Here is a 17,555-nt window from a genome sequence, read left to right on the forward strand (position 1 = left end):
TGGAGTGGTAGGCACTATTCACTCCATGATCCCCAATTCCAAGTTAGGTAAATGGGTGTGTGTGTGTGTGTGTGTGTGTGTGCATTTCATATTTAAGTGCCATTAAATTCACTTGGTTTTGAAACATCTCTAATATCTTTGAAATAATTTGAGACACTCTGAGACCTTGTACAAACTGGCTTAACCATGATGGGAAGTAAAGCTACTGGAAATCTTAACTTACTGGCCATTGAATCACTGTTGAATGGGGGTACGTTACTATGGGAACTGCCTCTGTAAAAGGGGCTGCTGGGGTTAGCATGCTGGTTACCCTACCAGGCCAAAGATCCACACCCAACACTGGCTCAGAAACTGCTCACATGGAACCATTTAGGACATCAGACGTTAGTAGAGTCCTACAACCAAGGGCTTTGGTACATCTCACTCCCCACGAATTGCAGCCTCAGGAAGCAGAACAGAAACAATCAGGCGAGGCCAATATGATGTGATGAGGCACGAATGGCCCTTGAGTTCTCATCTTGACTCTGTGGCTGAAGTGTTAAGGGACCTTTGGGGAAGTTACTTCACCTCTCTGGGCATCAGTGCCCTCATCTGTGACATGAGGAGGTTAATTCCTGTGGCTCAGACATATTAGGATTCCGAACAGAGCTGTGAGTAGGCTCGCTGGGCCCTCCCCTCCCTCTTGCCTGTCATCACTTCATTAACTGCTGCTGCCAAAAACTGGGGTGGGGAAGAAAGGAAAGAAGGAACAAGAGGTGAACGGGAACTTGGATTTTGCCAAGGGCCGTATGAGTTGTTTTTATATATATTATCACATGTGTGTGGTTCGTCAGTGGACTTCACTTTGGGAAAAGGCTTTTTAACCTTCAGTGGTCACCTCTGACACCTGGACATGCGTGTCCCTGCCGTTCAGTAGCTGCTTGCTCGATTGTCACTTCAGAGTACACGGAAGGGGATGCCTTTGGCTGGGATCCCCCTGTGGTGCTGAATTCTTGTCCCACGTTTCACATGGTGTCTGAAGGCCATTCTGGGAGGTAAAAGAAATGACCATGGACCTCTCTGCTGATGCTCCAGCCTCTGCATCCTGCCACTCACTCTCTGGGTGATAGACTCCCTCTGGGTAGTGAGGCCCCAGAATGCTGGGGAGATATAGGAGCACAGCTTAGGATCCAGCTGCAGGGTCGCTGCTTCTGGCCTTGTGCATGGCTGAGAGGCCCACAGGCTGATCTCTGCTTGGTGGCTCCCCTGGATGGCAGGTCTGCAGTGGGCTGTTGTCTTCAGCACATTCTGCATCTATTACATGGAAAGGGGGTTGTCTGCAGGTCATCGGAGGGGCGGGTCTAGGCTGGAGGGGATTGAAATGCCATCTGCTTTTGCCACTACCTTCAACCAAAGAGCTCTGCCCCCCAATAAACACAAAAGTGAGCAATGCAGTGGACCAATGGAACCAGCCTTTACTTGCTGTCGAGGGTCTCCAAGACTGTAGGTGACTGAATGTGCGTGTTTCTGAGGAAGCAGTCCCCAAACTAAGCAGAAATGACTATTGAGTCTTCTCTTATTTGTCTTCACCTGTTATTATTATCTCTCCCTTCCTTTGTTAGCCATCAGTAGCTGAAGGTACAGGGATGATTGTGTGCACGGAAGCTATTATGGCTTTAAGACCAAGACCTCCAACGGGAATCTATTTGAGCGGATTTCAGAGCAGTTTGCGGAATGGAGGAGATTTGATTGTTACAATGAGTAGAGCAGAATTATCCAAAAAACCTGTCCGTTAGGTCCTACCTCCCATTTTGGGAGGGAAGGGGAGTTTTCTCAAGTGCCATAGAAGTCACTGTCTTTGAGACTCAACTCCTTGAAATTTGAAGAGCACAAACGGCACTCCGGTGGCTGTGGATTTCACTGACTCTTCTCCTTTGCCCTGCTCCAGAATTGAGCTCCGGGCCCTGGGCAAGATCTCAGAAGGAGAAGAGCTGACGGTGTCTTACATCGACTTCCTCAACGTCAGCGAAGAACGCAAGAAGCAGCTGAAGAAGCAGTACTACTTCGACTGCACGTGTGAGCACTGCCAGCAAAGGTTGAAGGACGACCTCTTCCTGGGGGCAAAAGACAACCCAAAGGTACACACAGCCCTGCCGGGGGGTGCTGGCGGCCACCTCCACAGGAGCCAGGCACGGGGGGATTCCACAGCTCACCAGTACATCCCGCTCGCTGGTTCCCGGAACACCAGCCTGTAACCCCTGGGAACGCTCAATGGGGTGGGGGACGGAGCACTGCTGACAGGTCCCAGCTGGTGTCCGGGCTCCACCACTTGCTAGGTGTTTGAGTCTGGGAACATCACTCAGTGTTCTCGCCTGTAAAATAGGAATGATGGCAACCACTACGAGGGGTGGTTCTGAGTATTACACGAGATAATGTATGTAACGGGTGTGGCATGTAGAGTAGACAGTACATTGTAGTCCTCTCCTTGCTCCTTTGCAGTTTAAATAATGCTGAGAATCTCTCATATTGAGACCAGATGGGCAAAGAGATTTGTCATCTGGTTATGACAAAGATATTCCTAGTCCCATGGAAATGGGCACTGTGGAGACCGGGCAATGTTTAGATTGGTTAATTGCCTAAGTCCCGAGTAGCTATTGCTTAATGGATGGTGAGACCTCTGAGCAGCAGGAAGGCTTCCTGAGGGGTAAGTCAGGAGCTCGGCTGAGCTGGAGAAAGCGGAGCTGCCAGGTGTTGGAGCAGCTGGTTAAAGCAGTGTGCCCTCGACCACGTCCAGAGCAGTGTGCCCTCGACCACGTCCAGAGCAGTGTGCCCTCGACCACGTCCAGAGCAGTGTGCCCTCGACCACGTCCAGAGCAGTGTGCCCTCGACCACGTCCAGAGCAGTGTGCCCTCGACCACGTCCAGAGCAGTGTGCCCTCGACCACGTCCAGAGCAGCGTGCCCTCGACCACGTCCAGAGCAGCGTGCCCTCGACCACGTCCAGAGCAGCGTGCCCTTGACCACGTCCAAAGCAGCGTGCCCTCGACCACGTCCAAAGCAGTGTGCCTTTAACCACATCCTACAGTGAGCTAAACAGGGCTGAATGGGGGCAGGTGGTGACTCCTGCTATTTGACGGCCCCCAGGGAAAGGTACATGGCACTCAGGTGGATTGGCACAGAGGTAGGGGTTGTCTCATGCCAAGGGGCCCAGAACAAAAGGCTCCTGCCGTTTTATGGATTCTGAGGTGAGGGGCTGGGGGAGAGGGCATGGGGAAAGGCTAGGAGAGGAAAAGTACTGGGACCTGAGTCAGAGTCTGCAAGTCTCCTCACCCACACCAGCCAGGCTACAATATATTTCTGTATACATATATCTTTGTGCATATGTGCAAGTATATCTACAGGATACATTCTTAGAAGTAGAACTACTTAGTCAAAGGGTTAGAAATATATATTACGAATGAAAACAAGTTAGTGTCCCCCCCAACCCCATGCAAAAAAAGTCTAGAATGGCCAGGGGATGAAAGAGTGATGGGTCAAGTGCAGGGACAGTGTTATCTGAACTTTAGCATGGACACCACTGAGGAATGAAGGGAAAGGCCCACCATCTGTACCTAAGCATCAGTTTGTAGCCGGCTGGTGTGGTTCAGTGGTTGAGTGTCAACCCGTGCACCAAGAGGTCGCTGGTTTGATTCCCGACCAGGGCACATGCCCAGGTTGTGGGCCAAATCCCCAGTGGGGGGCATGCAGGAGGCGGCCAATCGATGTTCTCTCTCATCGATGTTTCTCTCTCTCTCTCCCTCTCCCTTCCTCTGTCTCTAAAATCAATAAAGAAAAAATATATTAAAAACATATATATATATATATAGTAGCATTGTTAGGAATATAAAAATAGTGAATATAACCTAAATAACCACCAACAGGGAAATATCAAAATAAACAAAATACCCCATGTCACTAAAACTAATGAGGTAGATCTTTGTGTGCAGATACGGAATGAGCTCTATTTCCTATGGAATAGAGTGAAGGGATCAAACATTGCCATGCGTACTAGTTTCCTAGGGCTGCCATAACGAAGTGCCCATACTGGGTGGCTTGGATGAGAGAGATGTGTTGTCTCAGCTCTGGAGACCAGAAGTCTGAAGTCAAGGTGTCAGCAGACTTGGTCCGTCAGAGGGCAGGGGAGGATCTGTTCCAGGACGCTCTCCTTGGCTTGTAGATGCGTCTTCTCCCCGTGTCTCCTCATAGTGTCTTTCTCTTCACCTGGCATTCTCTTCATAAGGACATCAGTCATGTTGGATTAGGGCCAGCTTGCTCCAGTAGGACCTCCCTTATCTAATTATATCCGCAATGACCCTCTTTCCAAATAAGGTCGCATTCTGAGGTACTGAGGGTTAGGACTTTAACACAGGAAATTGTGAGGGTGGTAATCCAACCCATAAGACTGTGTGTGCTACCATTTATGAAAACTGAAAGGGACGTGTGCACTCACACACAGAGATCCGTGCACCCACGGGCGTGTACACGCGTAGTCAGTCTCTATCCAGACAGAGAGGGGAGCGAGAAGCTGTGATGAACAGATCAGTGATGCCTGGTGTGGAGAAGTTGAGAATCATCCCTCCCAGGCAGGATATAAAGCAGTTGGGACCCAAGGATCACTATGTTCTTTATAGGAACAACCCCCTCCTCATGGAATCGAAGGTTCTGCACCCCAGGGAATGTGTCTGCGTGAGGCACCAAGCACGGTACCGTAGGAAAGAATAAGCTATGTACCCACCCTCACCCTGACCTCCCAGAACCTGCAGGGTAACATGTGTCTTATCTGCAAGGCAGTCAGCCTTCCCGCCTGGGACCTGGCCCTGAGTACTTATTTCATCACTCGCTCCCCCCACTATTTATTATTATTTTTTGTTAAGAGGTCTGATCCTCTCTATTTCCTTCCAAAATTAAATGAAATAACTATATAGTCATTTCTCTAAATCTCTCGATATTTACCTGGAATATCTAATAGATAAGTAGGTAATATGTGGCCATTGGTTCTCGTCCCTTACTTGTAGATATGCTGGTACCAGCTGGTGATGATATGCCCAAATCTTCTAATCTGAATTGCAGAGTTGGCATCTCTCTCTCTTTTTAAAAAAAAAAAAAATCCTCACCCGAGGATATTTTTCCATTTATCTTCAGATAGAGTAGGAGGGAGAGAGAGAGAGAGAGAGAAACATTGTTGAGAGAGAGAGACACATTGATTGGTTGCCTCCCCCACGACCCTGACCAGGGCCAAGGACCCAACTACAACCGAGGTACATGCCCTTGACTGAAATCAAACCCGCGACTCTTTGGTCCCTGGGCCGACTCTCTGACTGCTGAGCTAAACCGGCCAGGGCGGCATCTCTATTGATGTATAAAGTTGGTTATTTCTGCTTAAACCTAACCTGAAGTCAAAGCAAAAGCTTTATATTATTGTTATATCACAATGAGGTTGTCTGTTAAAATAAATAAATAACTAAAAAATAATTCAACCAAGAAAAAGAGAGTATAACTTTTTAAAAGCAAGTGTGTCCTAAGACATAACAAAAGGCCATTATAATGTAGTAGAAAGAATACTGGACAAATAATTAAGAGTCCTGTGTTCTAATTCTGCTCGTGACCCTGAATGTCTGAGCTTGGGCAAGTCTCTTCCGTTGGGCCTCAGTTTCCTCATCTGTAAATGGTGTGTCGGACTAATTTATTAACAGTTCCTCTATCTGTGATGACATCACAGTTGCCTTTCTTTCTTTTCCTTATGATTCCTCATCCCAGCCTGATAAGCCCCCCTCAGTACACCAGCCATTATGAGTCATCCTCAAACTTTTAATTGCCATCAAAATCATTCCCAACTGATTAATATATATATGTGTAGACCTGGATTAAAAAAAAAACAAAACACCAAATATTTAGAAAATAAAACTAAAACTTATAACCTTCTCCTCAATTGTAGCTTTGGACTTTCTTTGTTTAGGCTCCTTAGATTTTTCTATTTTCCTCTCAACAGCCTTCACCCCGGTTCTCAATGGGAACGTGGCAATTTTCAAGCTTGGGGAATCAATATCCCTCTTTTCCCCTCTACCTTCTCTTCTGGCTCTTCCTCCTATGGATCCTCCCCCTCTGCTGGCTCCTTCCCCTTTCCCCATAGTTTCTTCCCTTCCTCTTTTGGCCCCTCCCCCTCTCTGCCTCTCTGTTTTCTATTTTTTGTGATGCTTTCTCTCTGGGGTGCCTTAAATCTTATCTGCACATCAGGTTTTTCTGTCTGTACTTTGAAAATTAACAACCTTTCAGCCAAGTTGCTTTGGAAACTTTGGCAGTTGCCTCCTTGAAAAACTTTGACTTCCAGAGCTGAAAGTAACACTCTTCTTTACAACATCAAATTGAGCAAGACTTCTTGTTTATTTATTTATTTTTTCCTCACCCAAGGACATTTTTGCATTTATCTTCAGATAGAGTGGGAGGGAGAGACGAAGGAAGAGAGAGAAAAGCATCAATGTGAGAAAGACACATCGAGTGGCTGCCACCTACACGACCCCAACCAGGGCCGGGGACAAACTGCAACCAACGTACGTGCCCTTAGCGGGAACCGAACCCGGGTCTCTCTGGTCTGCAGGCCGACGCTTTAACCACGGAACCAAACCGGCCAGGGCAAGCAAGACTGTTATTAACACCTAAGCACTTGGTATTTTTCAAATCTACCTGCAAGCTACTGATTACTCCAGAGGATTCACTAACAATTTTGACTTCTAAAGATGATGAAACTTACGATAGACTAGAAACAAGTGGTTATAAACTCGATCTGATATTATGGGCAACAAGCTATGGATGAAACTAAAAATGTAGGTTTGGAAGATTGGGGATATCCTGCTGCATCACCAGTCACAGAACTCTGCACAATTGGACATGACATGGACCCCCTCCTACTAATGTGCTTGGTTCAGAGGGTCTTAAGAAAGCAGACACAAACTGCAATGCCTTGTCTGAAACCAAGACATGTTTCACGTTCACAGAAGGCTAAGTAGCACTCTGAGAATGGAAGGCAGCCAGAAGCCAGAGATCTCAGTCCACTCAAAGGTCAATGCAAAGCTTAAGTCAGGAGTGAGACCTGCAAGCAGAAGTCAGAGCACTGACAGGTTACTCAGTTTTGGGGGTCGGGCCACAGGACAAGTACAAGTAGGCATGCAGAAGAATTCCAGGGAGACCCAGATACCAAAGGATATGGAATCGAGGGCAGTCAAATTTGTACGGATATTCAAGAACTGCAGAAGCCAAAGCAGATGATGTGGTTAGAAAAATAAATATAATGCCCCTTTCTTAAAAGATTCTGACCCTTGCCTTGGCTGGTTTGGTTCAGCGGTTAGAGCATCGGCCTGCGGTCCTGAGAGACCCGGGTTCGGTTCCCACTAAGGGCGCGTACCTCGGTTGCAGTTTGTCCCCGGCCCTGGTCGGTCGTGCGGGTGGCAGCCACTCGATGTGTCCCTTTCACATCGATGTTTCTCTCTCTCTCTGTTCCTCTCTCTCCCTCCCACTCTACCTGAACAAAAAAATGGGAAAATGTCCTCGGGTGGCCTCTTATAATGCAAGAGGGACACAGAGCTGGCTCCGGACAGCTGGGAGGCTGAGGGACCCTGACCTCCACCTGGGAGGAGAATGTGTGTTTATGGGGACAAATGCCCACCTTCCCATTACTGTTTGATATTTTAGTGAAGGCAACCCCATAAAATAATGTAAGCAGCAAATGTAAATGAAGCTGTTGAGCCCAATTTCTAATCGTAAAAACTGGACTAGAGAACTGGTTAAATAAATGACTCTCGCTTCATACGGTGAAAAACTCCACAGCTATGAAAAGTGGTGACATATTCATACAGATGTGGGAAAATATCCATAATCTACTGAGTGAAAAAAATCCGAATAGGAAGAATTAGCATCATTGAAGTGTTCATACTGCCTAAAGCAATCTATAGATTCAACTCAATTCTTATCAAAATACCAATGGCATATTTCACAGAACTAGAACAAATAACCCTAAAGTTTATATGGAATTACAAAAGACCCCAAATAACCACTGCCATCTTGAGGAAGAAAAACAAAGTTGAAGGCATCACACTACTTGATATCAAACTATACAACAAGCCCATAGTAATCAAAACAGCACAGTACTAGCTTAAAAACAGATATATATCAATGGAACAGAATAGAGAGCCCAGCCCTGGCCAGTTTGGCTCAGCAGTTAGAGCATCGGCCTGTGGACCAGAGAGTCCTGGGTTTGGTTCCCACTAGGGGCATGTACCTTGGTTGCAGTTTGTCCCTGGCCCCGGTTGGGGTTGTGTGGGTGGCAGCCACTCAATGTTTCTCTCTCACATGGATGTTTCTCTCTCTCTTCCTTCCTCTCTCCCTCCCGCTCTATTTGAAGATAAATGCAAAAAAATAAAATAAAATAAAATAGAGAGCCCAGAAATAAACCCACGCCTATATGGTCAATTAATATTTGACAAAGGAATCAAGAGCATACAATGGAGTAAAGACAGTCTATTTAATAAATGGTTTTGGGATAAATTGGACTAAAATGTGCAAAAAAAACAATGAAATAAAACCACCGTCTTATACCATGTACAAGAACAAATTAAAAATGGATTAAATACTTAAATGTAAGACTAGAAACCATAAAACAAAAAAACATAGGCAGTAAGCTCTCAGAAATTTATCTTAGCAATGTTTTTTCTGATATATCTCCTTGGGCAAGGGAAACAAAAGAAAAAATAAACAAATGGGACCGCATCAAACTAAAGCGTTCTTGCACAACAAAAGAAAACATCAACAAAACATAAGACAACCTATTGAATGGGAGAAGATATTCACCAATGGATGATATATGCAGTAAGGGGTTAATATAATAAATTTATAAAGAACTCATACAATTCAACACCACAAAAACAAACACGCCAATTAAAAAATGGGCAAAGGACCTAAATAGACACTTCTCCAAAGAGGACATACAGATGGCTAATAGACATAAAAAGATGCTAACTGTCACTAATCATCAGAGAAATACAAATTAAACTCACAATGAGATATCACCTCACACCTGTCAGAATTGCTAGTCTCAACAAATATTAAAAAAACAAGGAAATGTTGGCGAGAATATGGAGGAAAGGGAACACTCATGCACTCTTGGTGGGAATACAGATTGTGGCAGCCACTGTGGAAAACAATATGGAGGGTCCTCAAAATATTAAAACTAGAACAGCCGCCCTGGCCGGTTTGGCTCAATGATTAGAGCATCAGCCCAAGGACTGAAGAGTCGTGGGTGCAATTCCCGGTCAAGGGTACATGCCTAGTTTGCAGGTTCAATTCTCAGCCCTGGTCAGGGCACATTTGGGAGGCAAGCAGTCAGTGTGTCCCTCTCACATTGCTGTTTCTCTCCCTCCCTCCCTTCTATTCTCTCTCTCTAAAAAAAAAAAATGAGCCCTGGCCAGTTTGGCTCAGCGGTTAGAGCGTCGGCCTGTGGTCCAGAGAGACCCAGGTTCAGTTCCCGCTAAGGGCGCATACCTCTGCTGCAGTTTGTCCCCGGCTCTGGTTGGTTGTGCGGGTGGCAACCACTTGATGTGTCCCTTTCATGTCAATGTTTCTCTCTCTCTCTCTCTCTCTCTCTCTCTCTCTCTCTCTCTCTTCTTCTCTCTCCCTCTCACTCTATCTGAACAAAAAAATGGAAAAATGTCCTCGGGTGAAGATTAAAAAAAAAAAATCAATGGAAAAAATATGCCTTATGACCCAATAATTCCACTTCTGGGTAGATATTCAAAGAAACCAAAAACACTAATTCAAAAGGATATATGCACCCCTATATCCATTGCAGCATTATTTTCAATAGCCAAGACATGGAAGCAACCCAAGTGCCCATCAACAGTGGATAAAAAAGAACTAGTACATATACACAATGGAATATTACTCGGCCATAAAAAAGAATGAGATTTTATCATTTAAGTCATCATGGATGGACATAGAGGATATTATACTAAGTGAAATAAGTCAGAGAATGACAAATACCATATTGTTTAACTTATATGTGGAATCTAAAGAACAAAATTGAAACAGACCCATAGATACAGAGAACAGACTGACGGTTGCCAGAGGGAGAGGGTGTTTCGGGGGCTGTGTGAAGAGGTGAAGGGAGTAAGAACTACAAATTGGTAGTTACAAAGTAATCACAGGGATGAACCACAACTGAGGTACATGCCCTTGACCAGAATCGAACCTGCAACTCATGGTCCATGAGGCGACACTCTAACTGCTGAGCCAAACCGGCCAGGGCTCTAGATTTCACTGAGACAGCTGACAGTCTCTCATAATATGCTTTTGGTGAAGACAAAGAAATATGAACTGAATGCTAAGACACTTGGAAGGGTTTGGATGCCCATAGCCACGGGGGCTGTCTTTCGTGAACTCCAATGGCAGATTGCAGTACAAATGTTTCGTCCTCAGCCCTGTGCTGGCCAGTATTTAAATCAACGACTTGGGTGAAGACAAAAAAGCAAGGGCATAGCTGTAGTATATATGGTTAACTTGAAGTGCAGAGGAACAATGGAAACTATTTTGGGTGACAGAGTGAGACTCCAAAATGCCAGAGAAAATACAACAGGGGTCAATGCCAGGTTCTGCACAGGGTCCCAAAGCCCAGGCACGAGCGCGGGGTAGGGATGATCAGCTGGTCACAAGGCTCTGGGGCTTGGGCAATGGAAAGCACCGTATGAGGCAGAAGCAAGATGAGGGAGCTGGAAAAGCTCCAGGGACCTTGTGCAGCCTTTATAGGAATGAAGCATTCAGAATGAGAAAGGCATCACTTTTTTAAAAAAATAATTTTTTTCTTTATTGATTTTAGAAACAGAGGAAGGGAGAGGGAGAGAGAGAGAGAAACATCGATGAGAGAGAACATTGGTTGGCTGCCTCCTGCATGTCCCTACTGGGGATCGGGTCCACAACCTGGGCATGTGCCCTGACCAGGAATCGAACTGGGGACTTCCTGGTGCATGGGTTGACATTCAAGCACTGAGCCACACCAGTCGGGCAGGAAGGCATTACATTTGTCCTACACTGAACATCAAAGATGACAACTGTGCAAAGATGTAACTCAGTGTCCCTTCCTCTCCCAGCCCTCTCAGGATGCGGTAAAGGAGATGATACAACTCTCCAAGGATACACTAGGGAAAATTGACAAGGCTCGCTCCGAGGGCTTGTACCATGAGGTAAGAATTCATTTTTACGGGGCATAGGAGTGGGGAGGAGGGCAGAACCTTCTTCTAGTCAGGGAGGGAGACGGGGTGGGCTGAAGATGGAGCGGCTGCCAAGCAGGTTGCTTTTCTGTCCCTTTGTTGCGACCAGGACTCCTCTTGCCCTTAAGCTTTCAGAACTTCTTAGGGGTGTGTTCCCAGTGACTGTTCAACCCCCTGAAACTGGGTCTGAGAAGAACACAGGTGGCCTGACAGATGTCCCTGGGGGGTCGTGGTATCTCAAGTTGGCATCAGAAATGGGGAAATGGCGATGGCAGTGGACCGCTTGCATTTCCATAGCTAAATGCGGGTCCTGGCGACAGTTTCCAGTCTCTAACTGAGCATTCATCCCTGACTCTCAAAGCACAGGAGTTCTCAACTGGCTGTCCACTAAAGTCACTAAAAAACCCCATGACTCAGATCCTGACCCAGGACAATTTCACCACAATCTCTTGGGGTGGAGCCCAGACACCAGGACTTTTAAAGCCTGACAGTGATTTCAACACGCATCCAGAGTTGACACCACTGCCAAACACTGAGCTGCGGAGCGTGTGCACTGAACTCACCTGGGCGGGTTTCTGGAAATATAAACCCGTGTCTCGTGTCTTAAGATGTGACTTATCCAGTCTGCAACAGGATGCATTAATCCACTTTTTCCAAGCTCTTCTTTATTGATTTTTTAGAGAGAGAGGGAGGAAGAGGAGAGAGAGATAGAAACATCGATGAGAGAGAACATCCATTGGCTGTCTCCTGCATGACCCCCAACTGGAGATTTGGCCCACAACCTGGGCATGTGCCCTGACCTGGAATCAAACCGGTGACCTCTTGGTACATGGGCTGATGCTCAACCACTGAGCCACACTGGCCGGGCTTTCCAAGCTCTTTAAATGATTCTGGTGTGTAGCTGGATCTTCATTTTCGTCCTTTGTTCATTCATTCGTTGCATATTTTTGAGCCCTTACTGGGGCGATCAATACAAGGCATGTTCCTTGACTCCCAGGAGTTCTGTCAGGTGGGGGAGATGGTCACCTGAACACAGTGTAAGAGATGTGAAAGAGAAACATAGATGGGCTGCCCCCTGCACGCCCCCTACTGGAGACTGGGCCCTAAACCCCAAGCATGTCCCCTGACTGGAAATCAAACCCAGACTTCTCAGTCCATGGGACGACGCTCAATCTACTGAGCCACACTGGCCAGGCAGTCTCCACTCATTTAAAATGGGAAGAACTGTGTAGCATTTCTCCCATGAGTGTGGCAAGGGGAAAGGAGAGAACGGTGAGCAACTAACGTCTAAGGACCATCTGACTTTGCCGAGTGCACCCTAAGCCTCTGTGTACACGTGAATCAGCCAGAAAAGCCTGATTCAGGCTGATCGGGGTCAAGTTCATCTTTTTTCTCACCAGGACCAATGTGGTGCTCTCCTGATGGGTCTGCCAGCTGCCAGGAACCTCCCTGTCTGCCCATCCATCTTGCATGCTTCAAGCAGGGCCAACCTCGCTGTGCATGAGGACCACCCAGGGGCTGATACAAACTATAGACGCCAGGTCCCACCCCTAGATATTTGGTTTCAATTGGCCTGAGGGAAAGGCCCAGACACAGGTGTTTTTAAAAAGGTCTCCAGGTGAATCCGGAGCACAGCCAGGGTAGAGAATCACAGGAAAGGTGGTTAAGAGAACGCTCGAGAGCTTGGTTTGCTCCGTTGCTCACTACCTACGACCTGGGCAGAACACTTACCCTCTGTGCTTCAGTAAGATGGGAGTATTAGTAGTAACTATCTCATTGCATTGTTGTGAGAGTATGTATATACAGAGATGTATAATGATACAAAGATAGACATCTTCCTAACTCCTTGCAACCCAAAGTCCTCGTTTTGCCATTCCGTTGTAACTCGTTACCTTTTCTATCCCTACCTCTCACCCAAATAAGACCATTTTGCTATTCAAACCACAAACTGTTGCTTTCCACTTCCGTCCGCAATCTCCTCAACCTTCCAAGGAGTGTCCAGTGTCACCGTGCTGCCCCCGTATGCAAATGAAGCACGCGCTGCAGTGCGGTGGCAGTGGACCGGTGTCTCTTCTAGGTTGTGAAGTTATGCCGGGAGTGCCTGGAGAAGCAGGAGGCCGTGTTTTCTGACACCAATATCTACATGCTGAGGATGCTGAGCATCGTTTCCGAGGTCCTTTCCTACCTCCAGGCGTTTGAGGAGGCCTCGTACTACGCCAGGAAGATGGTGGATGGCTATATGTAGGTGACAATCCCGGTCTCAGATACTCTCCCAGAAACGTGTCTGTTCCAGGCAGGACAGGTAGATGGCACACGTATTGCTCCCTCTCCCTTCTGTAGCGGGGCAGCAAGCGTCAGTAATCGTACTGTGTACGGCGGAGACTTTTTGTCATGGTGTCCTTAGTGGTAAAGACCAAATAGTCAGAGTTGGTGCTGAGATGAAACCTATTTGTCATCCCTGGTCTTTCCCAAATCCTCCAGCTCATCTGCTCCTTGATGGTGACTTGCTTCTGATTTTCTGACGGCCAAGTCCAGCTTGATCTCAAGTGCTTAGAAAGGTTCCCCTCCCTAACAATCAACACAGAAAATCCTGAGAGCCTTCTTTTATTAAAATTACAAATTATAAAATAGAATGCCTTCCCTCTGTCAATGTCCTCTCGGTCCACATTGGCATGTGAATTTGTATGTCTGGCCAAGTGACTACGTTAGTACAAGAAGGTTCATTTTTGAGGGGAGGATGTTACTCATAAGTGAAATGTGGGGAAACCATATAACATGTTAAAAGGAAGCTGCCAAAGAGGGAAAAATATAATTCTGTCCCAAGAAGAACATTCAAGTCTCCCACCCCCTTTGACCTTTCTACTGCTTTCTGGGGAGAGGGCTGGGGTGCCGAGAGCTCCCGGCTTCCTGTCGTCAAGCTCAGAGTACAGTCCTGATTCCTTTCCCCGGAGGATATGGCTCAGCGGCTCCGGTCAGAGTCTCAGCTCTTGCAGCTTCACTGTGTGGGGTTTTGGTAATTCACCCCCTGTGCCTCAGCCCCCTCCCAGTGGGCTGCAGGTGCTTCACGGCCCCGGTGGGAAAGCAGATGGACTTCACTGAGAGTACTTTATATGTGGTCAAATACTCTGCAGATATGAAAAAGGTTGGGGTTATGTTATGATTATTTCATATGTCCCTACAGGAAGCTCTACCACCCCAACAATGCCCAACTAGGCATGGCCATGATGCGGGCAGGGCTGACCAACTGGCATGCTGGTAACATTGAGGTGGGGCACGGTATGATCTGCAAAGCCTATGCCATTCTCCTGGTGACACACGGCCCCACCCACCCAATTACCAAGGATTTGGAGGCAAGTAGCACCTGACACTGGGCCCCTGTCTGCTCTGCGCTCTCTGAGGATGAGAGCTGACTTCTGAACTCTGCTCTTGGAAAGTCCCTAGATTGTGCTGGACCTGAAGGGAACTCAGAAAGGCTTTAGCCCACTCCCCCTGTTTTACATATGAGGAAACTGAGGCCCAGGGAAGGGGAGTAATCTGTTCACAGTCATATAGCTAGTGGATGACAAGCGAAGACTTGAACCGTGAGATGCTCCAAGCTTGGACTGAGAGAACCTAAACAATGGTCATGTGTGTGTGTATGCACGTGTGCGTGAGTGTGTGTATGTGTGTGTGCGTGTGTGCGCGTGTCTGTGCGTGCATAGCCATGTACATCAGAAATGTGCTACATAGAGTAAACGTGGGCAGCACAGGCTCTGGAATCAGACTGCTGGGACCGAGCTCAGGTTCGCCACTTTCTAGCTCTGTGACTGCAAATATTGAGCGTGTGGGCCTCAGTTTCCTCACGGCCCAATGGAGAAGAAAGGAGAGGGTTGTACCAGGGGTTCAGGGAGCTGATGTGTGAGCAGCGCTGCGAACTGTGCCCGGCACACGGCACATGGTACACGGCACATGGCACCCGGCACACGGCACATGGCACATGGCACATGGCATGCTTCCAGTCGCTGCTGGTTTCCTTTGTGCTTTGAGGGCTGGTTTATTTGAGAGTGACCGAGTTCAAGGAGCTGTCCTCAGTGCAGTGGAGGGATAGATGACAGACTCGGTGTCACAAGGTGCATGAGAAGACAAATCTCATATCTGTGGGTTAAGCCTGCCGAGGGCAGAATTCTTGTCCATCTGCTGCACCCTCAGCCCCGCAGCGATGCCTGGCCCTCGGTAAGTGCTTCTTGAATGAACGTCTGGGAAGTGAGGGCTTCTCTGTGTGCGTCACATGCTGTAATTTCCCTGGCCTACCGGGAAGGACGAAGGAGTCTTACCCATTTCATGCACAAGGAAACTGAGAGCTGAAGGGATTCAGTCACTTGCATGAGGTCCCTCAGCCTTAGGTGGGACCCAAATGCAGGGGCCAGGGTTCAAACCCGGGTCCTCACTTGACAGTTTCTGAGAACAAACCCTCTCCGCTGAGATCAACCCCTCCGCTACTCACTCGGGAGTCTGACTCCCTCTCCCTAACAAACCAACCCGCTGCCAGGACATCAGGTGCCCAGTGCACCTCCGAGGGCTACAGTTGAATCTTGGTGCTGAGAGTCATTTACCCCACTGTCGGCCCTTTCCATAGAGGCCGAGGTAGGTCAGGCCAGCGTGCCCTGGGCCTTGCCATCCCTGGGTAAGCGTGTTTGCGTCCCACAGGCCATGCGGGTGCAGACGGAGATGGAGCTGCGCCTGTTCCAGCAGAACGAGTTCATGTACCACAAGATGCGCGAGGCCGCGCTGAACAACCAGCCCATGCAGGTCATGGCTGAGCCCAGCAGTGAGCCAGCGCCGGCGCTGTTCCACAAGAAGCAATGAGGACCTGCCGGGGGCGCCCAGGAGCAACGTTCTGGGGGCGGTGGGCTTCTGGGGAGACCCCTGACGAGGAAGTCAGAACGCTCAACCTTGTTGCTGTGGGAATGTACTGCTCTGTGTTCCCTAGCGTCATTTTGGTTTATTTCAACTCAGTTTAGTTCAATTTAACTCATCCTATAGCCCGACTCATTGTACAAATATTTATTGGGTGGTAGGCCCTAGAGATAAAGAAGCTCCAAAAGTAGTTGGGGAGGCAAAATGTAAGCAAACAATTAAAGCACTGTGTAATAATAAATACAATGCAAACTATGTGGGGGGGTACAGTAGAGGGCATGTCTGGGGTGTGTGTGTGTGTGTGTGTGTGTGTGTGTGTGTGTGTGTGTGCAGTACCACGGAGGGGTCATCTGAGCTGAGAGGCAGGTGCTTGGAGTCTCAGGTGCCTGCTCACCCATCTGTGCAGGTGTCTCTGGGGCTGCTGGTCTGGATGTTCAGGATTTGGCCGACTAGGAGGGGAGAAGTCTTTTCAGGGTGAAGCTGAGGGAGAAACTTGGAAACACACGTGCCTGGAATTGCCTCAGTTTCCTGTTCCTGCATTCACACATGTCATGTCTGCACCCACCCTTCCCTCCGCCCCTCCACCTGTGCTCTGGACTCCTTCCTCCCCTATGTCCTTGGGGCCTTGTATCACCTGTTACTCCTTCTCCACCCTGCGTCCTTGACATTGACCTGCCTTCCAGCTTCTTCAGTGCAGTCAGTAAAGATGCTGGGGGTGATCTGCAGTCATAATCTTTACAGCTGCGTATTTGTTGTTATTGTCAATTCTCACCTGAGAGTATTTTTCCATTGATTTTTAGAGAGTGGAAGGGAGGGAGGGAGGGAGGGAGAGAGAGAAACATTGATGGGAGAGAAACACTTCACTTAGTTGCCTCCTGCACACACCCTGACCAGGGCTGGGGATCAAACCTGCAACCTAGGTACGTGCCCTTGACTGAGAACCGAACCCATGACCCTTCAGTGCGCGGGCTGACGCTCCATCCACTGAGCCACACCGGCCAGGGCTGAGTATTATTTTTTAAAGGATTTGTCTCTCATAGTTACTATCCCCTTTTCTTTACTTTTCATTTCTTCCTGAAACCACTGCAGGCTGGCCTCCTGAACTCCACTGAAAGAGATTTTACCAAGGTCAGCACTTGTGGGTCCTTCTGGTCCTTACCTGACTCGGCATCTCTGCATCAGTTGCTGCTTCCAGCGCTTGATTTCTGGAACACCGCTTCCTTGTGCTGATCCTCTGTTGTGGTTTCTCGTCTCTCTCTGTCCCCGCTTCTCCGCATGCCCCGATATGTTGGCGTGTCCTGTAGTTGCTGTTGTTCATTCTGGTCACTCCTAGTTGATGTTATCTAGGCTGCGCACACTTCCTGCGTGAGCACAGCAGGCCCTTGATTTGC

At 47.9% G+C, this 17,555-nt stretch overlaps 1 protein-coding gene across 2 annotated transcripts in view; it reads left to right on the plus strand.

Moving 5' to 3' along the window:
• The window catches only part of SMYD1 (SET and MYND domain containing 1), a 43,860-nt gene extending 27,416 nt beyond the window's left edge, over positions 1–16,444 (plus strand). For both annotated transcript variants that reach the window (XM_036262963.1, XM_036262965.1), the window contains 5 exons: positions 1,928–2,117; positions 11,149–11,241; positions 13,346–13,509; positions 14,450–14,618; positions 15,955–16,444. In XM_036262963.1, coding sequence (XP_036118856.1) covers positions 1,928–2,117; positions 11,149–11,241; positions 13,346–13,509; positions 14,450–14,618; positions 15,955–16,113 — 775 coding nt within the window. In that variant the 3' untranslated portion in view covers positions 16,114–16,444. The remainder of the gene's footprint in view (positions 1–1,927; positions 2,118–11,148; positions 11,242–13,345; positions 13,510–14,449; positions 14,619–15,954) is intronic.
• The last annotated feature ends 1,111 nt before the right edge of the window (positions 16,445–17,555 follow it).

Source organism: Molossus molossus, unplaced genomic scaffold (genome assembly GCF_014108415.1).
Source record: "Molossus molossus isolate mMolMol1 unplaced genomic scaffold, mMolMol1.p scaffold_m16_p_15, whole genome shotgun sequence".
Classification (NCBI taxonomy): Eukaryota; Metazoa; Chordata; class Mammalia; order Chiroptera; family Molossidae; genus Molossus; species Molossus molossus.